This window comes from Capra hircus, chromosome 11, assembly GCF_001704415.2.
Source record: "Capra hircus breed San Clemente chromosome 11, ASM170441v1, whole genome shotgun sequence".
In the NCBI taxonomy this organism is placed as follows: domain Eukaryota; kingdom Metazoa; phylum Chordata; class Mammalia; order Artiodactyla; family Bovidae; genus Capra; species Capra hircus.
In genome coordinates this window covers 74667501-74694654 of record NC_030818.1, presented here as the reverse complement: position 1 = coordinate 74694654, position 27154 = coordinate 74667501, and the positions used below count along the sequence as shown (strand labels likewise).

The window sequence follows — 27154 nt, the reverse complement described above, 5'->3', positions numbered from 1 at the left end:
TCCTCCAAGCTGCTGAGCTATGATGAATGTGGTAATAAACATACTATTTCCATGCCATGGGAGTTTGTGATTATAAGACTAAGCATAAAGTATTTTATTTATGGCAAAGATATACTATGAGCTAAAGTCCAAAATATACACAGACACTTATTAACTAAAGGGAAAGAATACATAAATACATCTTAGACATGTAAAAACAAATACCACCACCCTGGCAGCTGGCTCTCACGTTTCTAACAATGCGTTATCATCTGAATGACCATTTCTAGAATAAACGTCTGAGGACAAGGGTACCAATACTGACAAAGGCATTTCACTAACTGTAAACCAAGTATCATTCAAATGTACTCATGTGCTTAATAACCAGTTGATGTCCAAAAATATTTTATTCATTCACTCAACATAAGCTTTGGTTTCCTTATCTGCAAAATGGATACCTACCTTCACTGAGTTATTATGTAGATTTCATTAATAGACATTCAATAAGTAACAATACTCTTAATAAGTTCCCCTGATGGCTAAGCACTGGATTGGTCACTGGTAGTATTGAGAATATCAAAAGGTCCCCATTCTCAAGAAGCTCAGTCTCTAGGACCACCTACTACTGAATAATTCTTGATATGGTTCAACTGCTGTTTTATTATTATCTTTTTTTCCTGGTATAACACAGGAAAAATTTTAAGAGAAAACACTGACATGTTTTACCCAAAGCTACAAGTTTATTAACATAATATATTCTAACATATATCAGTTTCAAGTGGGTCTTTTTCAATCTCAAATAAGAAATCACAATATTCAGCATTTAAAGAAAAAAAAAATAGTGGTGGTTATTCACGGGTTTTAGTCCAAAGTGAAAATGCAGAAAACGTTTACTTTGGTGGATCTGTGTTGATGCCATATTTCTCCTTAAGAAGCTTCAACTGTTCTTCCTTCTTCTTTGTGTCCATCTTCTGAAATGCCTGAAAGTGTAGTATGGACCAAAGTTAACAGTTACCAACCTACAGTCAAATGAATTTTACCTACAGCACTAGCTATAAAATAACTCCGGAGATACATCTCCCCTAATGGTACACCCTTCACTAACTCTTACACGGGTTCCCCAAGTGATGAGGACTGTGGCTGTACTTACCCTGTTGGCATTATAGTACAAAACCACAAGGTATCTGTTACAAACATTGAATCCTGACAGGTGATCACATGCATTCTTGGCATCAAAGATGTCTTCATAGACCACATAAGCTGTTCCTCTAGTTTCAGGTGTGTTCCCCCTACAAAGTTGAATTGGACTTAATTAAAATACACATTTACCTGAAAACCTTTAGGGGAAACAGATATTATGGACAGGTATACTGAATAAGCCTTTAATTTCTTGAAATAGGTAATATCTCAGACGAAACTTACTATATTAAGAATACTAATATGGTTACTAAAACAATAGCAGCAAAGAACCAGCTTGAAACGTTCAGTCTTCATGTTCACTACCCTGAGAGAGAGCAGTCCTCATGTTCACTTTCCTACTTCTCATACTAAAAATCAATTTTTAGTCCTACACTGGTAAGTATAGTACCTTAGGAGTGATAGCTGTTACTAACAAGGATGTCTAGGATACAGCTTTTCTCAATGTGCATTTATGTAACAGAAACAATACGTTTTGGTTATTTACCACATTCGTCCCTTGTTTCTAAAGATTTTGATTTTTTCCCTCACTCTAATTTTAGTTCCAATTCTTAAACACAAGACAGTCTCCATCAATGTAGGGATCAAATGTTTCTGAGCAGTATTTTACTAAAGCTTATAAAATCCATAAAAATAAATTTTGTGTCTGTGGCAGGAGTGGGGTTGGAAGGAAGCCCCTACCAAGATGGTAAAATTAAAAGCAGTCAACCACTATCCTTTATGACCAGGACATGTGTCCTCCAATGTAAAGAGAGAGCTAATATAGTTTCTTCCATTTTCCTTAGAAGATTCTTTGCCCTTTTAAAACAAGAGTCAACTGCTAACTTTCAGACATTCACTTTTAGTTAACATCTGCACTTTTATGCATTACACAGCCCTCTGTAGCCAGGGAAAAGGGCCGGGTTTCTGGAGGGATTGGGTTTGAAGTGTGCTTGTTGGTGGGATACCTGTGAGTCAGAGAAGAATGCTGGCAGGTGGCTGGACACGGAAGCTCATGGATATGGAGCTGCTTCTTGTGTAGGAAAGCTATAGGGCTGCCACCTCCTCTCTTCACACCAGCTTCAGTTAGGGGAGGAGCTAGGGAAGAAGTGTGAGGAGCAACAAACTGCACGTGGCAGATGGCCATGTGCTTATGAGTGGGGACAGCAGGCAGAGGTCCTATTCAGCTTATGCTCTGGTAAGCTAAAGATGGATATCTCCTTGCCTCCATCTGAGTTCCAGCCACCCAATGCAACTGCACAATAAGGTTTATCAACTGCCACAGTGACTGCACAGGGTCAAGGGAGGCAGTGGGCCCACGGGAAGGGGAGGCACCTGCCTAGATTTGATCTAGGGTGAGACTACAGTTTTGGGCCCTGGTCAGAACTTGTGCTTCCTGTAAAAGGGAGAGGTGTAGGGGACTGAGGGGGTTGGAAGGTGCCAGGACCATAGAACGCTCTCACTTTGTCATACTGCATGGGCCTGATGAAGAATTTTATTATACTCACTGAAAGTAACAACTTCTGACTTTTAACCATTTTCAAGAATGCTTATTCTTGAAATATTGGGGAATACTCAAAGGAAAAAAACACTGTCCCAAAGATTTTCCCCAAAATCTTTTTATTTTGGAATAAAACCATTAAAAACAAAAAACGAAAAAACCTAACGATTTAAGTTCCAAAAGGACAAATACATGTTTTTTTTCCTTTTTACTCCTACAGTGAGTGCTATGCATACAGCAAGTGCTAATAAGCATCTGAAGGATGGAGATATACTTTTTCCTATCAGTTCTCACACACATCTTTTTTTCCAGGAAGCTAACAAAACAAGAGCATCTCTTTTTCCTCTTACATCTTCTTAGGAAGTAGAAGCAGGACAGGCACTAAACCCATTTTAAAGATGCTCCATCTCAAGTGCCCAGCCCCTAATTATCAACTTAGTATCTTGAAATCTGCATGGTAATTTTAATTAAAATCATATACTTGGTACCTACTATTAATATATGTTAGGTGCTGAGTCAACAGTATTTTCTTCCTTTGGCCACACCACACAATTTATGGGATTTTAGTTCCCTGACCAGGGACTGAATCTGGGCCCTCGGCAGTGAGAGCTTGGCTCTTAACCACTGGACCACCACGGAATTCCTGCAACATTATTTTCTTATCAATGGTAAAAGCTTAAAGTAAAAATAAGGAGATCTACTCATGGAACAACCTCTCTGAGCTTCAGCTGTTTCATGTGTCAAATAGTGACATCCTACCTCACACATGGTTTTCATAAACAAAAGATGTAACAAGTATGAAAGAGCTTTAAAAAGTTCAAAGCACTGAGAGTCTGCTACATGCCAGGTGAGCTGACAAATCGGCCGGGTTTGCCCAAGACTGTCCAGGTCTGGGCACTGAAAGTCTACTGTCCCAGAAAACTCCTTGGCTCTGGGTAAACTGAGAAGGCCACTCACCCTACTGCTGGGTGCCACAGAGCATGCCCACAGCTACAGGACAGGAAACATCTGTTCCTCAATCAACAACTTAGACCCAAGTTCTTGCATACCAAACTTTTATGAATTTATTCAACAAATATAGATAGCGTTCTTTCTACATGACAGGTGCTGGAAATCCAATAGTGAAAAAGATGAGCATCATCCCTTCCTTCAAGGGGCTCTTTTCATGCAGGAGAAAGATATTATATAAATAAATACAAAACAGTTGCAGTTAATGAGAGATTAATGGGAAGATAGGGGTTACTTTAGCTACGGTGGTCTAGGAAAACCACTCTGGCATTAAAGCTGAGACCTGAAGAATGAGGAGCCAGGAATGAGATGAGCTGGGTGGAAATCCACCCCAGACAGTGGACTGAAAGTTCTAAGGCCCTGAGCTACTCTGCAATCTTTATCTTGACTTAACTCCACTAATCTCTTAATTGTATACTATCAATAAATTTTGTTATACCTTCATAAATACACTGCCACTTTCTATATTATTAATTTACTTACAGGCACCGGGTGCTTAATGTGTCAGGCACAACAAGAGTTGTCAACATAAGTGAAAAGAATATATGGTTACCTGCCCTGGAGGAATCCAAAGGCTGGCAGGAGCCATAAGTGAGCACACAGTCAACAGCAAAACCATATGACAACTAAGAGAAGAAGCTATGGGAGCACAGAGACGGGGTAGCTGATGCACATTGGGAAGGAAATACTCAAAGTGTGAACTATCTAATTTGATCCTCTGGGAAATTCTTCTAGAAAGATTTTATATCATAGATAAACTCCAGAAGGTTAATTATTTTGCTGTTTCATATGACTAGCAAGTACCCAGTTGGTATTCGAACCTAGGTTATCATACTGCCTCCATGTTAAAAGCTGAAAGGCACTATCCATTCAGATTATCTTCTATGTGAGGAAAAAGCCAGGCAACTTGTCTAGAGTCACATGATTCATCCTGAAGCAGAATCTTGTCTCCTGAACCCCAAGTCAAGGGATCTTCTGTATACCATTCTTGTATGTCTCAAGCAGGAGTTCTTAACCTAGAATTCATGTACCCACTGAAATCACATGTGAAATGTTGTGTGTATTCTGCAGAAAGGGCCCAAAACTTTTATCAAATTTGGAAAAAAAAGAGTTCCTTAAAAGGACAATTGATCTGTAACACTTCATCTCAGTTTTGAGTACCAATGATGGTACATTTCTAGCTCTTCGTTTACCTTTTGGAGGAACAGTGATCACTGAAAAGGAGAATCCTCAAGATCTCACAGAGTTCTAAAAGCCAAGAAGGAACTCTCAAGTCATAAAAGAATTCCAATGGAAAATAAAATCTTTAGAAATCCTCTTAGATGGACTCCTAGTTAATTTGCTCATGTATACTAGTTAAAAGGACAACAGCTGTGGTACTATGCAGAGATTCAATTTAGAATCACAAGATTTTATCACTAAAGAGCTGGGTGAAACTAGAAAAGTATTGATACTTTTACTCTCTGAGCTTTAGTAGTCTCACCTGTGAAACAGACACCCTATCACTTCCACACAGGGTTGTAGTGTCAGTGATGCAAATAAAAGCACCTATTAGGACAAATGGCATACAGAAGATGTTCAACAGATATCATCTGAAGCCCCAATCTTTAGATTAAATTAAAACATGGATTTATAATTACTTTGCCCTATACTTCTAAATCTTCAACAGAAAGGTGTAGTTGCAAAAAAATCATTTTTCTGTTACTTTTATATCTCTTTACACAACTTAGAAATTTTGGAGTCAGTAAAGGAGACAGTGAAGACTTGAGAAAATTAAGAGTAACCACAGTAGAATACTTCTTTACAAACAGTAGGTATATAAAAAATGTCAGTTCTTTTTCTTCCCATCTGTTGCCTTCAAACCACTCATTACTACTTCATGCTCTCTATAATTTCACAACTACCATTCTTGGCTTTCACTGAGTTGGATCATGAGGGTCTCTAGGCTTAGTCTCTAGCCTCTTGGTAAGGCCCTCTGTCAGCTGTTAATTCTGAGTTATAAATTACACAATCATTTCTCTAAATGACATTTCAAGAGTTTCATAAGACTCACACTCTGATTTGACGAATAGGTCCATATTTCCCAAATATATCATACATTTCTTCAGCTGTGATTTTGTAAGGCAAATTTCTTATATACAAAATCCGATTTACTTCTGGTGGAAGTCGAATCTAAAATGAAAGATAATGGGTTATCATTATAATCAGAGGCAACAGTGCTACCATTTGAAAAACTCTCATAATACATTCTAAAAAAAAAGATACATAAATTTATACACCAAGAGTAAGAATTATAATCTGACATTAATGAAAATGGCATGCTTTTGGGAAAAGCAACTGGGCGCTGGTTATAGGGAGGGCTGTTGTGAAATCGCTCAGTCGTGTTCGACTCTTTGCAATCCCATGGATTGTAGCCTACCAGTCTCCTCAGTCTATGGAATTTTCCAGGCAAGAATACTGGAGTGGGTTGCCATTTCCTTCTCCAGGGGATCTTCCCGACCCAGGGATTGAACCCTGGTCTCCTGCATCGCAGGCACACGCTTTACTGTCTAAGCCACCAGGGAAGGGAGGGCTGTTAGTAGGAACTAATAAGAGGCTATTACAAAATCCAGGACTTCCCTGGTGGCTCAGGTGGTAAAGTGTCTGCCTACAATGTGGGAGACCCAGGTTCAATCCCTGGGTCGGGAAGATCTCCTGGACAAGGAAATGGCAACCCAATCCAGTATTCTTGCCTAGAAAATCCCATGGACGGAGGAGCCTGGTAGGCTACAGTCCAAGGGGTCGCAAAGAGTCGGACACAACTGAGCGACTTCACTACTACTACACTACTACAAAATCCAGATTTTTAGTCACTACAGGTAAACAAAGATATCTAACCTCATTTAAAAGTCCTCAATGCTACAGACATTTGTGGCAAAGAACGAGGGAACTGTTTACTGTTTGCTGGATAATAAAACTCCCACTGATGACCCTTCTCTGGTCTCAGAAACTTGTTCTATCAATGATCCTCTCTCTCCTTTGAATTTACAGCCTTTTCCTCACCATTGGCTTCTTTTGTCACGTGAACAGTTGCTTATATACTCCCAATTGTCACACAAAATAAATACTTTGGATCCCTCTTTATTCATTCAAATATTTAGTGAGTACCTCTGTTGTATATATACATTAGGATTACAGAATGAAAGGGAAAAAAAGAGCTCTCTACTTACTACCCCATCTTGCTCCTTTTTTTCTTTTCTTTCAGTCAAGCATCTGAAAAGATGCAGTGTATATACTCATTGTCTCTTATTCTTTACTTCATGACACTCATTAACCTCCCACAATCTAGCTCTACCCAAGCACTCTGATGAAAATTGTTTTTATGCACTAAGACCTTTCACTTGCAGTGTTCAATTCTCATCAGTTCCTCTGAGGCTTCTGACACTGTTCACTATCACCTTCTTGACTATTCCTGATACTCTATCGCCTCGGATTCCTCCTAATTCTCTGGCTAGTAGTCCTCAGTCTTCTTTGGCCATTAAAATAGGATTTTCCAAAGAGTTTTATCTTTAGACTTCTTGTATTTACTCTTCATATACTCCCCTTAACTCTACATTCCTTTGGTCTCTTAACTACACATGCTTTCCACAATAAGTTGATGACTCCCAAATATGTATCTCCAGTCCAGATTTCATTCTTGTGCTCCTTGTTAACATACTAATTACATACTGGACATTATTAATGTGCACAATAACTATTAAACCAGCATCTATTTCAGGCATTAACAATAAAGTGTTGTATAAATGGAAGGACAAGATAACTTAGCCCTCAAGCTATTAGTGGCGACAAATGGTAAACAAGTACAATCAAGTTGTAGACGTTAAGATTTAAGGTTCAGTTCAAGTAGATAATAAACACTGTCAACCACAACATACTTCTCTAGTAAATATGCTTTCTAACTCTGCAAGACACTGTATCACATTTTCTCCTCTTTCCTAAAACCTTACCATCACCACTCCCTCTGACATATCTGAGTTGAACCGTATCCTCTTCCCTGCTCATCCCAGGTGATAACCTTGGCTCTTGCTTATTACAGAAAAAGATATAACCAAATGGTAAATGCCTTATATTCAATCTTCATTTATCCACATTCATCCACTTTCCCTCTCATTGCTATGATAACCCCTCACCTACCCCAAACTACTGAATTTAACCGATCTTTCTCCTGCAGCATTGGCATACAAATACACCTTATATCACACATCTTTAAAAATAGTTAACTGTCATCCAATGTCTATGTACATACATGAAAACTTGTGAAAAAGCTATTCCTATTTTCTCAATTTCTACCTTTTTTTATCCCACCGTATTCCACGTTTATCCACTGAAATGATTATCATCGAAGTTGCCAAAATTCTTCACTTCACCATATTCAATTATGTCTTCACCTTAGTCTCAGAAGCTTAAAGCTGACCACTCTCTTTCTCGAGACAAGTTTTCTTAGGTTTCCATAACACCCCACTCCCTAATATTACAATGTAAGCAGCAAGTCTTTTTTTTTAAAATTCATTATTGTCTCTCCAGTACTTAAGACTAGTGTCTGGCACATAGTTTAAGTGTTCAATAAATATGACTGACTTATTGGATCCTCTCTCAAGTCTAGAACATACTAAGGTGCTCAAAAAATATCTCTGAGAACATTAATGAAGGATCCAAAAACTCCATAATCTGAGGATACTTCCCGGTTCCAGATGCCTGTTAAGCCTAAGTGATTTATGGGGGGTTCAACTCCGCTACTGACTTTTAGGCCGAGGAGAAGATCCTGATGCCAGATTCCAGGTACACGTGAAGCAACTTAGGCTGTTAACACTATCACTGACACTAAGATAACAGACTCAAAAGCAACAGTGACGGAAATGTGACTCTAGGAGCATATCCCTAAGGTCGGGGCCAGGATGAAATCTCCCCTCTGACAGGTAACTTCTAATCCTTCCCGCCGAAGGGACAAAGGAGGGCCAAGAATGCTCTCTGGTCACGCCAGCAGCCAAGTGCTCCCCCTCCTTGGCAGAAGACCCCGACACTCACGTTCGCCCTCTTGGCCGCTTGCATCGCCATCTTGGCGGGCTGATGAAGTTACCGCACCAAACACTTGAATTAATCCGCACTCCTCCGGGGCTCGCTCACTTTCGAGCGCAACAAGGCATCAGATGCAGGACATCAACATCCAGACTCCGCCGGAAGCTGTTCTAACTCGCCGGAATATCACCGTCTCACGCCGAAACGTGCTGACGTAGCTACTCTTACAAATAAGACTCTAGGGCAAAATGGGTCTGAGGTACTTAACGAGGCCGGAAGGTTGAAAAGCGAGAGGCCAAGGCACTTCCGGGCTCTGAACCGGAAGGGGCGTGGCCTGGGCTTAAGTGTTCCGGTCGGGGAGGCCCTGAACCACGGAAGTTGGCTGGAGGGGGCGAGGCCTGAGGAGAGCTCCGCAGGGCGGAAGCGGGCCTCGCGAGGTGGGTCTGCACCCTGGTGAGTTGCGGGAGAGGACCGGCAGTGGAGTGGGGTCCCGGGCTGCAGGCCGCGCGCTACGTGCGAGGGGACGTGTGCGTGCGTCCGGGCCTCTGACAGTGCGCGAAGCCGAATCTGCAGGGTTCTGGCTGGCTGTGTTGTGGCCGACACTGTATCTGGTACTCAGAAGCCCTGGCGCTAGCGCAGGCCCCCGAAATTGAGCATGAACCGACCAGGCCTCTACTCTAATCTCCGCGACTATGCCTGTCCCGACTCCCACCTCGCCCCCCAGTCGGCGACCGCAGTCCACGCGCCGCTCGTCAAGTCCACTCTTTATTTCCTTAGACCGGCTTTATACTGATAATTTGAGGAGACTGGGGGAGAGATAGGGGGTTACAGGCGAGCCTGGAGTGGCGCTCGGTCGCCCGTGTACAGAGTTTTCTCCAAGTTTGCTGTCGGAAGACTGGAGATGTAGCCTTGTCTTGTACTACCCGCTTCTTCACTGGGGCAGCTCCAGGACGATTTTGCCCACGTTCTTGTTAGTCTCCATGTACTCATGGGCTTCTTGAATTTCAGCCACGGGGTAGACTCTGTCCAGAACCGGCAGTAAACGTTGAGGGCCTTCCGTGGAGAAGTGGGGCAGAATTTGCTCTGTGAAAGCCTTCACCAGCATCTGCTTGTACTTAAGATAAGGAAAAGAAGACCATCAGTCTGGACGGAGGCCTTTCTTTGTCACTCCCCACCCTGCTTAGCGTTTCTGCTTTCTCTGAAACTTGTACATATCTGAAGTTACACAAGGGTATGTAATAATCACCTCACTCCTAGCATGTATGTGCATGCCTCTAGATTTGTAAGCTTGGTTCTGTACCAGGCAAAGATCAAGCCTCGAGAAAATATTAGTGTCACTGAAAGCTGAAGGACTCTTTTTAAATAAAGACTTCAAGCAGGAGGCAGCCAGAGAGGTCTTATATAGGCTCAATTCAAAAGAGATACTTAACCCCTGTTATCCCCCAGTAGGTGTGAAACCCTGTGAGGAAACATTCCCAAAGCTGGCACCTGCTGGAATGCCACACGATTTCAGGAATGTATAATCTGTTAAAGGTAGAAACTTACTAACCTTACTTACCTAAGAGGTTTTCTTAGCACACTGAGAATAGTTCTGCCTTTGCAAACAAAAGTCTTGGTACTATTAGAAATATTTCCTAATATAGTCAAGGCTTTGTTCGTTTTATATGAAGTTTACATACTATATTAAGTATTAGCCACCCTCTTTCCAAGATGTTGAAGCCTTCATCAACCGATTTTAATTAGTTCTTGAAATTGGGTTACCAGTTTATCCACAGAGGGGCAGGTTTTTACAGGCTTTGCAACTTAATATGTGATCCTTTCTCAGGATTATGTGAATGAATCACACTTTTCTGGATAATAGTTAAATCACATGTTTTATTTTCACCCATCACTCACCTTTTTGTCCCTAGATCTTAGAAGACTGGTGATCAGACTTCCCCTTTTAAAAAGTAGCTTTGAAAACAGAGGCCCACTGATGACAGCTCCTCCCAGCAGACCATAGAGAACCCAGTGACCATCAAGAGCCAGGCAGTTGACATTTTTCTCCCAGTAGGAGCCGCCTATGCAGTCTAGAATGAGGTTGACTCCAGCACCTCTCACATGAAACACAGATTTGTGATGTTAGTCAAAATCAGAAAGATTGGTGCAAAAGAAGATTACATGGCATGTTTGTGGAAATACGGGTATAAATATATACAAGTGCAAGCAGTAAATCTATAGGTTGGAACTCATAACATTGCTTATAGAACCATGGTTGTAAATAGTGTTTAGAGAGCTGAAGTCTATCATATATATGTGACATAGTTCATATTTTATGATCCCTGCCACAGCAAGAGGGAAATGGGACAACACCATGATCTGGTATTTTCCCTCCATATAAGTAGAGACCCACTGGCACCCAGGGGAATAGGGGAGATCCATCCCACTGGCACCCAGGGGAATAGGGGAGATCCACCCCAGCCTATAGTACAGGCTAGTCCATATCTAAGTTATGAAGTGTCTGCACAGGGTTCTCTGAATCATGGCTTTGCTAGCTTTCTTTTTAAATCTCTTTTTGATTCTTGTCAAAAAATAGAAGGGATGAGCCAAATAGAAACAGATTTGGCTCTGGAATATAGAGGCATACACATCTGCTTACCCACTTAGGGAGCTACCTACAAAAGCCTACTATGACCAGCTCCAAACTAGTTTCTACCTGTATCTCCTTTTAATTCACTACAGAGTGACTGGTTGGGAAAAAGAGGTCCTGAGTAGTTGCAGGCGAACTCTGTGTGATTATTCTCTTTATAAAAAGCATATGAATCATATCACTTACAAGAATGCCCATGAAAATCATCTTAGTCCTAAATACTGCCTGCCTGTCTCCAGTGGTCAAACTGTAGAGTACTAGAATTTGGCCTGGGCAGGTGGTGTGCTTTTAGCAGAGGGAAATTAGATCCAGAGGCAACTTTGTGGCTGGTGAGAATTTTATTTAATTATCTCTGAAACTCCTGCTGAACTGCAGAAGCTTTGTTTACCTTTAGTGAATTTCAGTGTTGCTTCAGAAAAATCCTCTTCTTTGTAATTGAATCCAGCAGCTGCTCCGAGCTTTTCTGCTATTTGAAGTTTCTCCTGGGAACCAGCTGTGACCAAAGGAGTAGCCCCAGCCATCCGGGCAAGTTGGATGGCAGCTGTGCCCACACCGCTTGCTCCTGCATGGATTAGCACAGAGTCTCCAGCCCGAACATTTCCTGTGATAGAAAGTATAGGAACCATTTTCTTTACTTTGCAGCTGCTATACCTTTACCACATAGGTTTATTCTACCATGATCACCTGGCCCTGGGACCACCAAATGTGAAATGTCTTACTGTCTTTTTTAAAAATTATTTTTATTTATTTATTTGGCTGAATTGTGGCATGCAGGATCTTTGATCTTCGATGCAATATGCAAATTCTTATTTGTGGCATGTGGGATCTGGTTCCCTGACCAAATTGAACCTGGGTCCCCTGCACTGGGAGAGCAGAGTCATAGCCACTGGACCACCAGGGAAGTTCCCATCCTTCACTTGAGAGTGAAGCAGCCAATCTCACCTTGATGCTCTTAGGCCACCTTGGTATACCTTCTGTCCATCACAGCTCTGCTGCTGCTGCTAAGTCGCTTCAGTTGTGTCCGGCTCTACAGGACCCCATAGATGGCAGCCCACCAGGCTCCCCCGTCTCTGGGATTCTCCAGGCAAGAACACTGGAGTGGGTTGCCATTTCCTTCTCCAATGCATGAAAGTGAAAAGTGAAAGTGAAGTCACTCAGTCATGTCCGACTCTTAGCGACCTCATGGACTGCAGCCTACCAGGCTCCTCTGTCCATGGGATTTTCCAGGCAGGATAATGGAGTGGGTTGCAATTACCTTCTCCACATCACAGCTCTACCAGCTTTCAAGTCCTTCTATTCCAGAAAGCCTTCTCTGACCTTCGCCCGTACCAACCTTTCTCACCTTAAGCTTCTGTTGTAGTTTGTAGTTAGAGACAGGGCCACCCTTCCAAACACTGGTTGTCTTCCCAGTTACACTGATTTCCCCAAAGGCAGAGACCCTCACATGAGCTCTTGGCTGGCCTCAGTGAGAGTGAGGAGAAATTAAAGAGTTGGTTGAATGGCTCCATCTGCTGCACTAGGGCTCTCAGAGCTTAGCAAGACTGAGAAGCAGGGACTACTACTGGGCTTGCAGTGTGAAAATGCACACAGGCCTTCTATCCATTGCTTACCAGGTTTTCTATCTGCTAACCATGATTTTCAGGCTCAATATCAAGCCATTGCTACATAGTATGAGGATCTGATACTAAGTAGGGGGTGCTGGGGTTGGCTATTGTTCAGTAGCCAGATCAAAGCTGCCCTTCAGGACTGCTGGGTTTTGAGGCGGCTGAGTTATGAATAAATGAATAAATTGAACTATGCTGTATGGAGTGAGCATGGGGTGGGCTGGTCCTTACCCACGAGATGTAATAGCTGGAAGGCAGTGAGCCAGGCCTCTGGGATGGCTGCAGCCTGACACATGGTCAGTCCTGCCGGGATGGGCATGAGGAGCTCTGCAGGGACAGTGACATACTGAGCCTGGCCCCCGCCAGACAGCAGAGCCATGGCTGGGTCCCCAACCCTCCAGGGTCCCTGGCAGCCAGCTCCGAGCTCTGCCACGTGTCCAGATGCCTCAAGTCCCAAAATGTTGCTGGCTCCTGGAGGTGGGGCATACTGGCCTTGTCTCTGCAGAAAGAGGACACATGAGGTAGTAAGCATGATCAGAAATCTGTGTCAGCATCCCTGGCCTTCCCATAGCTCCCCTCCTCCCCCTTTAAGACAAAATTCAGGGTAAAATTAGGTTTTTTAAGTTGAGAAAAAAGAGAGGGGAGGTAATTTGTTTCATACAAATAAGAGACTAGGTCCCATAATCAGTGGATGTCTAACTTGGGGTATCACTTCAGTCCTTGTATCATCTAAACCCCTTCTTTTACAAATAAAGAAACTGAGGCCTGGTCAGGGGAACCAGGGTAGCAAAACAAGTTAAGAGCAAGACTAGTAACTAAACCATGGGCTTCCTAATGATATATCTCATATATCAAGTGCCAGGCTCTGTACTCATGCCTCACAGTTGCCAGAGGCCTGAGACCAGAGGGACTGAGCTAGGAGTGTGCATCAGAACAATTTGAGATGCTTTTTCAAAGTATACATGCCTGGATCCCTGCCCTATTTATTTTGAATAAGTGCCCCTGTGATTCTGGTGTACATTTCTTAATCACTTCAAAAAATGCAGGTGGCCCAGTTTAGTGCTTCAAGAAGAAGTTGGAAGAAAGTTCTTAAGAGCACTGCCCCCTCCCAGCTCTGGAACCCTCAGAGTGAAAAGAAGACACAGACTTGGGATCCTTAAGACAAAGACCTCAATCTGAATCACTGCTCCCCTGGTTAGTAGTGTGTGGCTTTGGGCTCATTGCTGAAGCTCTCTGACTCTCAGTTTCTTTATCTGTAGAGTACAAATGGTGAACAGGATTGCCTGGGGAGCAGTCAGGATGCCTGATTTTCACCCAGGCGGCCCAGGTTTGACTCCTGGTGTGAGGATGCCAACCTTTGAGGCGGGGCTTCCCTAGTGGCTCAGACGGCAAAGAATCCACCTGCAATGTAAGAGACCTAGGTTCTGAAAGGTTGCTGAACCACGAAAGACGCCAGGATTCTTGGCCTCTGGAAGAGAGGAATTCAGTCCGGGGCCAGTGATGAGGCTTGATCACTCAGAGCTTCTGTGTAATAAAGTTTTATTAAAGTATAGAAGAGATAGAGAAATCAGAAGGGGGCAAGAAGAGTGCCCCCCTGCTAGTCTTTAGCCGGATGTTATATAGCTACTAGCAAGCTGTTAATTATAGAAAGGAGATGTCTCAAAACTCAGCACCAAGCCCCTCACCGACAGCATGCCTTTTGAAATAACATTGTCACCAGGTGAGTCATCCTGGGCCATAAAACCATTGACATGAATCTTGAAGAAAGACAGGTTTCCAAGTAAATATATAGTTTCCATTAACATAGATTCGGAGAGCAATGTATGAGTAAAACATGCAGATTTGTCAAGTTGGTTCTGAGTCTTAGGTGGAACCAACTTGAAAGACAGAGTCTAGGGTAAATACATAGTTCATTAACATAGCTTAAGACAAACATTTCTATAAGAAAAATGCATTGGTTAGCTCAAGGTTTGAGAAAAGTTCAGGTGGAACCAGGTTTCACTATGGCAACACAGAATTTTAAGAGAAACCTCTTTTTAAATTTGTATAGAGAAGGGAAAAAAAAAAAATCTAACACTTGTTCGTTTCCTCCTGCCACTTGAGAGAGAAAAAATGTCTGACACCTGAAGCCTATTTCCTCCATTTGGAGACCCCTGGCCTTCCTGCATCCTCTCAGTCCAATCCCGGGTCAGAAAGATCCCCTGGAGAAGGAAATGGCAACCTACTCCAGTATTCTTGCTTGAAGAATCCTGTGGACAGAGGAGTCCGGTGGGCTACAGTCCATGGGGTTGCAAAGAGTCAGACAAGACTGAGCTGACGCTTTCACTTTTTCACTTTCAAAGGAGATACAGGGAGGTCTAACACCCACCCCACCAACACATCTGGAAGCCTGAGCAGACAGACAATGGGGTGACACAGGGTGGCCTCTGCTGTGCATATCCCCTTTATTTTGTGTAAACAAGGGGGGCTAAATGGTTCTAGTTACAGAACCGGACAAAGCAGCTCATGATGAGCGTTAATGGCAGTGCCTAAAGCCTCCTTCACCTGTCTGGTGAATGTTTATTAAAGACCGCGTTGCCCTGCTCAGTCCCAGCTGCTGCCAGACCCCTGGGTACCTGGAGTAAGTCCGCCCTGTTCAGGGCGCTGGCTGCCACCTTCAGGAGGACTTCACCCTCGCCTGGGCTGGGCTTGGCCACTTCCTTCAAGTAAAGATTTTCTGGTCCTCCCGGCTTGTCAAAGTGCACAGCTATCATGGTCTCTGAGGACACACAGGGTACAGCAAAGTTCTTTCAGGGGCCTAGTGCCCCACTGCCGGCCAGCGGCCTCCCTCAATCCGTCTGGCCGTCGGCCCCTGCTCTCCTTGCAGCGAGGCCCCTGCCGCCTCCAGGCCAACCCCGCGCGGGAGGCTCAGGCTGGGATGGGGGTGCAGGGAGGCCGGCCGCACCGACTGGCTGCGGGCGGAACAGGAAAACACTGAAGAGCTTGAAGCAATTTTCACTCCCTCTGAGCTGGAATCTCCCACCTGTCCGGATCGCTAGAGCCTGTGTGAGCTCCTTACTTGCTCCAGGTGACAGGGCGCGGTCCTGAGCGCCCGGCGGGTCCTAGGAGGCGGACGGCTGCACTCTGGGTAGTGCGGGGGGTGGGGTTGGCCAGAATCAACCCTCCCCTTCCTCCTCTCCCTTGAAAATGCAAAGCTGCTGCAGCTGCTGCTAAGTCACTTCAGTCGTGTCCGACTCTGTGCGATCCCATAGACGGCAGCCCACCAGGCTCCCCCGTCCCTGGGATTCTCCAGGCAAGAACACTGGATTGGATTGCCATTTCCTTCTCCAATGCATGAAAGTAAAAAGTGAAAGTGAAGTCACTTAGTCGTGTCCGACTCTTCGAGACCCCAGGGACTGCAGCCTACCAGGCTCCTCCGTCGTCCATGGGATTTTCTAGGCAAGAGTACTGGAGTGGGGTGCCATTGCCTTCTCTGAAATGCAAAGCTAGTGGCAGCAAATCAGATTTTTGTGAATTTTGAGCCTCTGGAATCTAGTCCTTCCCTTGGTTTAGCGCGAAATGCTGTTTACAGCACTCAACTTTGAGAATCATTCCCTCTCTAAGGGAACTAGAACCGGAACTCTTGGCGGGCAACGGGTCCATTTCCCAGCCTGGTCAGGCTTTTGGCCCATTCGTGCTGTCAGTCTCTTTCTGTCCTTGATCTCTGGAGTAAGGTGGGCAAGCAGGGTGCTTCTGAGAAAAAGAGAGGAACACTGGGGGGGGGAAAGAGGATAAAAGCGGTCCTGGGATTCTTTAAACTTCTGTGGTTTCTCCTGTCTTTCCTGAGGATGAGGGAGTGGCCCCTGGAAGGTGCTGCCCAGTGAGGCATTTTAGCCTGGTTAAATAAAAGCCGTATAAATGCCTATTACATCAGGGTTTCTCAACCTTACCACAATTGACATTTTGGACTAAATAATTTTTTGTTTTGAAAGACTTCCCAGTGCAGTGTGGGGTGTTTAGCAGCACCCCTGGTCTCGACCCACTAGATACCAACAGCACCCTTCTCCAGTTGTGACAATAAAAAATGTCTTGACATTGACAGATATCCCCTGGGGAGCAAAAAAACGCCTGTTCCTGGTTACAAGCCACTGGATTAGAAGAATATACATGTATGTGTACCTGTATAAAAAGATAGGTAACTTTTTTTTTTGCAGTGCCTTATAATTTGCCTCTTCACATGTGTTCTCTTATTTGAGTTTTATGACACTTCACTAAAAAGGAATTAAGAGGTATCAACAGAAAGATTAATTTGGTTTCAAGGGGCACATAGCTGATGAATGTCAGAGCCAGGAATCAAACTCTTTATCTCGTGGTCCTGCCCAAGGCTCTAGAGTAGAAGGAAAGACTGCCTGGGGCAACCATCTGTCCCATCAATTACAAATTCCCTTTCTCTTTACTTACATCCCTCTCCTGAGCATTCTTGCTAGAAGGCTACCCAAATTACATATTTTTTATAAGGCCTGTTTTCCAGAAACGCCTGTCAGCCACTGTCCCTCCTCTTGTCATCTGTGTCAAAACCACTATTGCAAGAAAAGGGACAGAAGAAGCCCAACAGTGTATTCAGAGGGAAGGTCCAAAAGGCCAAAGGAGGCCTTTTCTGGAAACTTTGTGGTGGGTATTTTTTGCTACTTTTTTGGGGGGTAGGCTCTAGTGTCTCAGAGGGACCATGTCCCAAGGAGGGGAGGAACTTACACTGCTGCTGCTGCTGCTGCTGAGTCGCTTCAGTAGTGTCTGACTCTAGCGACCCCAGAGACGACAGCCCACCAGGCTTATCCATCCCTGGGATTCTCTAGGCAAGAACACTGGAGTGGGTTGTATACTGCTGACTCCCTGATAATTAAAGACTAAGACCCAAAGGACTTCCCTGGAGGTCCAGTGGTTAGGACTCGAAGCTTCCATCACTGATGGCATGGATTCCACCCCTGATAGGGGAACTAAGATCCCACAAGCCACACAGAGCACCAGGCCTTATGAAAATATGTAATTGTCCATCTCTGAGGACACTAACCTCCCAAAGGGTCTATAGAGAGCTCTGCTGGAAACCACAAAAACAACGTGATTTCCTTAAAACATCTCTGCTCCAGCCCTTTTTTGTCAAAATATAAGTTGTGGAATTGGGTGGTAAATTTTAGATGACTGGTTGCTGCGGCAGTATTCCACAGTCCACATCTCTGGCCTTAGAGGGATTCCCCACAGGTTCATGTTTTAGCGGAACAAGCAAGATCTGTGTTAGGAATGAGGTGGAAGCACGTGTCCCAGAAACCTAGCTGATGTGAGGGTACAGCTGCTGCTGCTTATCCTGAAAGTTAAATGGGGTTGAGGGCATAATCTCTCCCAGATGTCCTCTGAAGGGTTCTGCGTAAACCAGCAGCTTCTGTGGTAACCAAGCCCAAGCTTGGGCAGCCCAGCAGCTCAGTGATGACAACTGGTCCTTGCTTAGAGGAGCTGGGGCAGTTCACCTCTGGATACCATGCCAACTTCTGTGCCTGCCCGACTTTGTGTGGGCTCTTCCTCCCCTCTCTCCATGCGCACTCCACCTTGAGGTTGGAGGGCAAAGACTGAGGAAGGCTCTAGGAAAGGAAAGAGCTTGGAGTCAGCTTGGTGGGGCTGCCTATTTGGTTACCTGCCTCTGCCATCTTCCTGGGGACCCATCTGTATGACTCAGGGCCCAAGACAGTTCTTACTCTAGGCAGTGGTCTTCATCAATAGACAAAAAGCATTTTTCTTTCTTTTTTTTTTGACAAAAAGCATTTTTAAAAGCTGCGTTCCTCATATTTTAAAGTTGATATCTAAAATCTTTCATCTTACATTTAAGATAGTACAAAAGATATGATTTTTGGTCATAAATACTGACATTTAAAATTCATATCAGGCTTTTAAATGTATCAAGTGGAGTTGGGTTTTAGAGCAATTTGATACTATAATCATCCACTAAAAAGTACCCAAACAAGTTCTTTAACAGTTGGAAGTTTTAAATTTTCATTTTTTCCCAATACTTATATTTTCATTCTGCATAAAAATTATATCCTATATTTTATGCTTTATTGATCATTCTTATCTGCAACAAAATATATGTAACCTGACAGTTTAAAGTTTTCTGTGATTGTAGGGCTATAAAGTGTTAAATTTCCTCTAGATTTACTTATCATTACAATATTATTAGTTCATAGCTGATCAAAACATTATTTTGAATTACTTTAATGTTATGTAAAGTATTATTTTAGGGGAAGTCCCTTTCAGTCCAGTGGTTAGGACTCTCTGCTCTCACTGCTTAGGTCCCAGGTTCTATACCTGGTCAGGGAAATAAAATCCCACAGGCTGCATGGCATGGCCAAAGTAAAAGTATTATTTTAAATATTAATAATTATTGAATATAAAATTTTTATTGAACCATTGGTGGGGTTGAATTTTTCCAAATAATTATGTCATCTGTGGATGAATATTAATTATTGCTTGAATGAGACTGGTTTCAGCATTCATCTTTTTCATTTTTATGGACAAGCTCTGAGAAATTAATTTGCATAAATTAGAAGGGAAAGAAATTTCTTTATAGGAATGTCAGCCAATTATTTGAATACCTCTGAGTTACATGATAAAAACCATATAAGGATTTGTCATCAAAAATTATTTTCAGTGATGTATTAGCTGGCAACTTAATTAAGTCTTCCTTCAATTTTGTTGAAAGCAAAGATTTGGAAACCATTCAGCCTGTAAGGGATTAGTTACCCAGTCGTATGTGTCGTTCTCAGCTTCTGGGATTATTGCCAACAAAGCTTTGCAAAGATTTGTCAAATGATTATTAATATTTCTGCTTCTATTTCTCAGAGGCCCCTTGTTTAAACTGATATATTCAGAAGGATGTGGAAAGTAAAAGTGTTAATTCCAATACACTTTTTTACTAAGACAATTGTTTGGACCAAATCCTTCTAAATATGTTTGTATTTGGGGGGGAGGGATGATTTGGTAGATTGGGGTTGACATATACACAGTACTATATATAAAACAGAAAACTAGTAAGAATCTACTGTATAGCACAGGGAACTCTACTCGATACTCTGTAATGATCTGGGAGTAGAATCTAAAAAAGAGTGGCTATATGTATATGTGTAACTGATTTACTTTGATGTACAGTAGAAACTAATGGAACACTGTAAATCAACTATACTCCAATATAAGCTAAAAATATATATATTTTAATTGACATCTTGGCATTGTAAACTTAACCCATTTATCAACAACATCTGTGACATTCTTTTTGGCAAAGCCAGCCACCATTGTTAAACTAATCAACCAACTCATATTTCTATCAGAAAAGGTTTCTCATTTTTCAAGTAAACATGTTATTTCATGTCCTTATGATAACTGTCTTGCTTCTCTCTTTTGAAACGTGAATGAGTCTTTCTCTCCTGGATGAATTATGATACAAAGATTTTCACTATTTCTCAATGATACGTTTTTTGATTTATTCTCATGGGACTCTTCTTCACATATGATGTATTTTTTACAAGATGAAAGAGCTCATTACATTTAAAAATAATTGAGAATTTTCCTTTCCTTTGGTACCTTGCAGTTCTTACACTCCAAGCCAAGTATTACAATAGGACTGGGGCTGGATGAGAGTAGGCCTTTCTTCTGCATACTGGGAGAACTGGCATTACTGCTCAATCACAACAGGTAAATTTTAGGAAAGTACATATGGAAGTTGGGGACCTGGGGAAAAAAATTAATCCCTTGAGTACATTCATGCTTGTATGTGCCATTTCAAGTCTTTGTGAACTATTAGGACAAAAATTTTCCTTGTTTGGAGACCCCTGTTTCAGAACATCACCTGCTCCCTAGGCACCTCCACAGCGAGCTGCCATCAAAAGGTCCCTTTTGTGGGTCTGAGTAGCTGAGCCTGACCAGAACTTTGTGGTAAGAATTGTAGGAAGCAGCTAGACCATGCTGCATAGGAGGACTCTAGACAGTGAGGCATTTGCCTTGATGAAGTTTATGAAAAAGCCTTCCACTTGGCACTCAGCAGTGCAGTGTGTATGTCTGGGAAATGTGAGCAGCCAAGAGGCTTCATGATAGCTTCAGTACTTTAGAGATCACTGTGATCCAAGATCAGATCTGCCTTTCGGGCTCAAAACCTCAGTTTGTCAGCATGTGGAGAGTTGGTGTACAGTCCACATAACTAAGTTATGAAACTCAGATGTCAGTGTTCTAATTTAAAAGGAGAAATCATTGGCATGAGGTCTGACCCCAACATCTCTAGATAGAGCTACATGGAAAGCCAAATGGTGAGCAAAGATTCTGGACAAGATGGGATGATTGAGATGAACTGAATGTTTAATACTTAATCTGGCTAAGATAGCAAGATATAGCCACCTTTTTACCTGGTACAACCTTGCCATTAAGACCAGAAGTGATATAATAAATATTTTTAGCCTTTGTCCCTGGTCCCTCAACTGCTGATCTCTGGAGAGGGGAGAGTGACTGGAGATTAAGTTCAATCATTCTTGCATTCTTGGCATAACCAACAATATTTGTGGGAATACAAGAGACTCATAGAGGAGTTTTCCAACAGATATGCTCTGTGAAACTATCAGTGCATCACATTCATGCCAATGAACAACACTAAAGAAAAAAGATAAAGTGGATTAAATAATTCCAATTAAAAAAGAGAACCTCTTGAAATAAGAAAAATTCCTTCCTTAATTCATTCTTCCTTTTCAGTATCTTCTGCCTAAATCACAAAATAAGGCATTTATTTCCTTAGGACCTATAATTTTCTTCTAAAATCATAAAAGCCATCTTTCATAGTCCTCTGATGACTTAATTCCCTTTTCTTCTTAGATAGTCTCCTGAAAGAAAACAGAATATGGTTACTATTTGACCGTATTATTTACTGAAGAACAGTAAATAATAACAACATGATTCATTCACAATAATAACAATATGATTCATTCATTTATTCCATAAAAATTTGTGAGTGACTACCATATACTAGGCATTGTGTTAAGTACTTGGAGATACAAGGATGACTGGATAGTTAAGACCCAGTCCCTGACTTCAAGGAGTTCATTGTCTGTTTGGGGAGACATCTGTTGTCTATTATATGTTCCTAGAATCTTCCATAATAAAAATTTTATTTCCCCAAATTTCTATAATTATGCACAATTTTTGATAGAGAAAAATACAAGTAATTAAAAATACAATTAAAACTCTCATAGATATATCTCATAGCTATAATTTCCCAGTTCTACATTAGATCTTTATTTGAAAACGTAGACATGGAAGGGGAATCCACTAGATACCAGGAAGCCAGCTGCCTGGCTCACGGTGATTTGTTTTTCTGTAGAAGGCCCTTTTATAGAGGATGGCCCCCAGCAGCTACATCTCTGCTTTTTTTACCTTGCCCTCCCTACCTCCTATCCCCAGCTGACTGATAAAAGGGTAAACAATACAATTTGAGACTTGTCAGATCAGGGTTCTAAAAGAAGAGGATGCAAGGCTTGACCATGACACCATGAGGAAAGGAGGCAGTTTGCAGTGGGATATAACAAAGCTGACGCTCTTAGGAGGAAAGACTAGAGAAGGATTCAGTGTTCCAGTCCCTGGAGCCCATTTTTCCTGTGACTCAGCTGGTTTGACTGCATTACTTGCAGTCAGAAGACTACTACCACAGCAAAGAAAGACAGGCATTGGGAACAAACTTACCCAACTTCTCTGTGGCTTCCACACAGACACTAGGATACATGCCTTCAGAGTAAGTTGCCACCAGAAGATACAGATGGGTCTTCACAACAATCACACCAGTGTTTTCCTGGATAAAAATAAAACAATGCTTTTCTCTTGGTTTTAACAACAGGACTAGCAGTTACCCTCCAGCCACACTTTTCACCTTTTCCTGACTTTCATATTCACGTTTGTTTTTGGATAATCTTACTTTTTTCACTAATTTAGTTGTGTTTCCTTAAAAAGTTTCAGACTATAACAGCATGTGTATTCTAAAAAAGCTCCCAAATTGATTGTAGTATTTCCCTGTCCTGATGAGAACAATAGATGTCATGGAAAGGAAATATATTTTGGAATTAGATCACTGGGCTTGAATCCCAGCACCTCCATTTTCTGCTGTGACTGTGGAAGAGTTACTGAACCTTCTTAAGCCTCAGTTTCCTCATCTGTAAATGAGGTTACTTAGTGTATAATGTGGGCGAAGTGTGCCTAAGCCATAATACAGGGCAACCAGAAATACGACTATCATCCCCTTAACTGTTATAGGCAACAGCAAACCAACAGTTGTTTTAAGCACAAGAGTAATAACACTTTTTTAAAAGAAGGATAATATCGAGTATGAGAGATGAATTGCAGTGGAGAGAGACAATTCAGGCAAGGTTCAGTTGACAAAATCCAGAATGAATGTTTCCTAAAACCAGGCTCTGTTAGTACTTTCTTTAACATATGCCTTCATGGCACTAGACTGCTGGCTATCTATACTGCCACTGCGGTAACAGGCTTAGTCTGTTTTAAAGATAGGATCAGGAGAGGCATAGAAAACTTGGAGTCAAACTCAAAAGTTTTTACCAGTTGTCTTCACATCTTGAACACTCACATTCTTGGCATAAAGAGAATAGTCATCTGCCCGGATACATTTGTAGTCCTTCTCCTTGAAATACAATCCTTCTCTTCTGGTTTTCAAAGGGTTTTTGGCAAACCCATTTACAAGTGTTCGGACATCACTGGGCATTACCTGCAGAGGTTAAACAGACTAGAAATCGGCAAACGATGGGGAACTGGCCAAATTTGACCCACTACCAGTTTTCTTACACAGGCCTGTGAGTTAATGATGCTTTTTACATTTTTTAAAAGTTGAAAAAAAAATTTTGCAATATGTAAAAATATATGAAATTCAGATTTCAGTGTTCATAGTTTTACTGGAATGTTATCACCCCCTTTCCTTTATGTATTATCTATGGGCTTTTTACAGAAAAAGACTGAAACTCTTATGCCAAACTTGGTTTTTTCTTACATTAAATCCTGGTGATGCTACACATAGGCTCCGCTCCTGGAGTTTGATGAGGGCTGCACTGTCCACATGCTTTGTTCCCAGGAGTGTATCTAACAGTAAGTTCTGCAAATGGCTCATGCTCCCTCAGTTCTGAAAAAAAAGAGAATTGCAGTTGAAATCATCTGCTCTAGCTAGCTTTTATTTTTATTTTTTTCTAGCTAGCTTTTGGGTTCATGTTTGGGAACGCATGTAAGAATTAAAGATTTTAAAATTTAAAAAATAAAAAACTAAAAAAAAAAATAAAATAAATTTAAAAAAATAAAAAAAAAAGAAAAAGAAAAGTCTTTTAAAAGATGTCCCCAAGACATTCAGAACAGCTTTAATATCAACAGCTTTAACTGAAAAGATGCAGAGTGAAAATGGTGGTCCACCATCCCGTGCCCACCAATACTCAGAAGAGGAAAACAGAATCACAGAAAACCAGTTCACACAGAGGGTTTTGAGTTTGGAAATTCACAACTCCTAATTTTTTCTGTGTCAACATTTTGTATCAGAATCACCTAGGATTAAAACAAACAGGAAACCTGACTAAATGGAGAAATACTGAAGTAAACAAGAGTAAATGAGATATGGCAGTAGTTGAGTCCTCACGTTCCTTTCCCTCTGACTAGCATCAGTACCAACTATGGACACTGATTAATACCTCAGGGGCTAAAAACACCTGGTGGCTCAGACGTAAAGAATCTACCTGCAATGGGGGAGACCTGGGTTCGATCCCTGGGTTGGGAAGATCCCCTGGAGGAGGGTATGGCAACCCACTCCGGTTTTCTTGCCTGGAGAATCCCCATGGACAGAGGAGCCTGGCGGGCTACAGTCCAAGGGGTCGCGAAGAGTCGGACACGACTGGGCGGCCAAGCACAGCACACAGAAACACCTTATGGAACCTAGAGCGACATTTTTCTTACAAGTTTCCAAGTCTTGGTTGGTGCTCACAGGGGGCAAGTTCTACAAACACTCGTCCTTCCAAGAGATCCTAAGGGCAGGCGTCCCTAGCCCGCCACTCCCATCGTCGTGATTTGGCCCTCGACAGTTCCCTGACTGAGGGAGAGGGAAGGGGTTTAAATCCGGTCTGGTTGTCTCGGGCGGTGCGGGGAGACGCACAGGAGGCACTGAAGGTTTGGGGAAGCGCGGCGCGGGCAAACCCACTGAAGTCAGCAGCCTTTCTGAAAGGAGCCTAGCGCTCCACCGAGGCCTGGCTTAAGGCGCATACGGCCGTCAACGGACGCAGGGGCAGGCGGGGCGAGAGGGCGACTAGCCCAGCTACTGGCTATGGGAGCTGCCCATCACCGAGAAGCGGTCTAGCTCCGCCCGCAAACCAGGATCTACCCGCGGGCCCGGGCGCTGCTGCTTACCAGGTTCCCTCTCACCCTGACGCGGCCGCGGGAGCGCACTTGCGCGCTGCTCAGGGACGCAGGGGTCGCCGCGTCGGAGGGGTCGTGGGGCGGGCGGTTCCTATCGAATCCCTGGACGCAGAACGTTCTCATCTACCAAGGCGACGGCCTCTACCTCATTGGGCCGCAGGTGCGGCGGGCTCTCCCGCCTCAGCCGACCGCCCTGGCACTGTAGGCTGTCGGGTCTGGCTCTCGTGTGATCCAGAGGAGCCGAAGGCTCTGCCAGTTTTGAAGGGAGCTGAGGTACCAGTCGCGGCCATTCAACTTTTCCGCGGCGGAGGCCGCTCGCACCTTGCTCACCGGGTAGGGGTGAAGGAGCGGGGTCGTGCGTGATGTAGGTTCTACCAGGGACACAGGCTTTATGACAGCTTCTCAGGCACCGGCGGGCGCGGGGGTACGGGAGGGGAGGAGTTTGGGCCTTTTAGATCTTGAAGACCAGCAAATTTTGTTCAAAAGCCCTTCCTTCCCTCTCTAAGAGGCCCATCCTGTGTGTGCTTCAGGAGCCAGAAAGCTGCAGCTTTCCGGTTCGGAAAGCTGCACACGCGCCTCCTTGAGGCCAGGCTGAGAATTGCTGCACCGGCTGGGTTGGGCAATGTTGTGGGAAGCCTGGCTTCTCAGGGGGCTCTGCTGGTCGGTCCAAAAGGAGCTCCTTTGCTTAAAGGAGGCAGGCTCGGACGGAAGACATCAGCAAAAGTTTGTGGACAGACTGAAAAAAAGGTAACTGCAGTTGGAGTAATCTTCTCTGGCTAGCTTTTTTTTTTTTTTTCTGGCTAGCTTTTAAAAGGCCTGTGAATACAAATGTCCCCTCACTTTAGGAAAAACATGATGTCTAATGTTCAGAATCCGTTTCATGTCCATCTATGGTCACAAATGTTAAAGAGAAAATACACGTGAATGCTCGTTGCTAAGGAAGCTAATTTTTTAGTTTTTCTAGGGAATCTGTTATTTGGGACCACAATGAAAAGTTATGAGAATGATCTGGTAACTGACAAGCTTCCCAAGCTCAAGAGCTCAAGAGAATGGCTGGAGCCACAACCACTTTCTTTTATGGAGGTATCATAGTAATGGCATTTTAAAGTTTATACTTGGGTAGTTGCATTGAAAAGTGGCTTGTGCTAAATATATTTTCTGTTTTCTGTTTCATTCTGCTCTTTATTATCCTGTTGTTTCTATTAACTATTTTCTTTGCTCTTCATTTTCCAATTTCTTAAGGTGGAATAATGTCACTTGTTACATACCTTTTTAATAAAGTTACAACGTTTCTCCTGAAGCATTACTTTAGCTACGTCACCCAAATTTATATATGTTGTGGGGTTTTTTTTAGATTATTATTTTTTCTACACAGCTTTATTAAGATATGCTTGATATATAATGAATTGTATATATTTAAAGCATACAGTTTGGTAAGATTTGAGCTATGTATTCAGTCCATTCTAAAGGAGATCAGTCCTGGGTGTTCTTTGGAAGGAATGATGCTAAAGCTGAAACTCCAGTACTTTGGCCACCTCATGCGAAGAGTTGACTCATTGGAAAAGGCTCTGATGCTGGGAGGGATTGGGGGCAGGAGGAGAAGGGGACGACAGAGGATGAGATGGCTGGATGGCATCGCCGACTGGATGGACGTGAGTTTGAGTGAACTCCGGGAGTTGGTGATAGACAGGGAGGCCTGGCGTGCTGCGATTCATGGGGTTGCAAAGAGTCAGACACGACTGAGTGACT

At 42.9% G+C, this 27154-nt stretch overlaps 4 protein-coding genes across 14 annotated transcripts in view; 1 reads left to right on the top strand and 3 right to left on the bottom strand.

Moving 5' to 3' along the window:
- Positions 698–9001, bottom strand: SF3B6 (splicing factor 3b subunit 6). The gene is made up of 4 exons (XM_005686962.3): positions 8729–9001; positions 5718–5836; positions 1130–1268; positions 698–959 (listed from the first exon to the last, which is right to left on the bottom strand). The coding sequence occupies exons 1-4, from the start codon at positions 8756–8758 to the stop codon at positions 870–872; spliced, it is 378 nt and encodes a 125-aa protein (XP_005687019.1). The 5' UTR covers positions 8759–9001; the 3' UTR covers positions 698–869.
- Positions 8994–27154, top strand: part of FAM228B (family with sequence similarity 228 member B) — a 48602-nt gene continuing 30441 nt past the window's right edge. For 2 of the 9 annotated variants that reach the window (XM_018055576.1, XM_018055579.1), the window contains exons 1-2: positions 8994–9156; positions 26361–26488. In XM_018055576.1, coding sequence (XP_017911065.1) covers positions 26393–26488 — 96 coding nt within the window. In that variant the 5' untranslated portion in view covers positions 8994–9156; positions 26361–26392. Of the gene's footprint in view, positions 9173–25337; positions 25739–26360; positions 26489–27154 lie in introns of those variants that run through there. The other 7 variants (XM_018055573.1, XM_018055574.1, XM_018055575.1 and 4 more) reach the window with 7 other exon arrangements.
- On the bottom strand, positions 9472–16145 carry TP53I3 (tumor protein p53 inducible protein 3). Of its 2 annotated transcripts, XM_005686956.3 has the most exons (6): positions 16011–16145; positions 15568–15710; positions 13184–13451; positions 11737–11949; positions 10616–10812; positions 9472–9833 (listed from the first exon to the last, which is right to left on the bottom strand). In XM_005686956.3, exons 2-6 carry the CDS (start codon positions 15703–15705, stop codon positions 9651–9653), a joined length of 999 nt encoding a protein of 332 aa, XP_005687013.1. In that variant the 5' UTR covers positions 15706–15710; positions 16011–16145; the 3' UTR covers positions 9472–9650. The 2 variants fall into 2 exon arrangements, with proteins under 2 accessions (XP_005687013.1, XP_005687012.1); XM_005686955.3 differs by having other exon boundaries at positions 15568–16144.
- On the bottom strand, positions 20164–25505 carry PFN4 (profilin family member 4). Of its 2 annotated transcripts, none has more exons than XM_013967834.2 (5): positions 25397–25505; positions 24006–24134; positions 23589–23726; positions 22694–22799; positions 20164–21837 (listed from the first exon to the last, which is right to left on the bottom strand). In XM_013967834.2, the coding sequence occupies exons 2-5, from the start codon at positions 24120–24122 to the stop codon at positions 21809–21811; spliced, it is 390 nt and encodes a 129-aa protein (XP_013823288.1). In that variant the 5' UTR covers positions 24123–24134; positions 25397–25505; the 3' UTR covers positions 20164–21808. The 2 variants fall into 2 exon arrangements, with proteins under 2 accessions (XP_013823288.1, XP_017911070.1); XM_018055581.1 differs by lacking the exon at positions 25397–25505 and adding an exon at positions 24950–25258.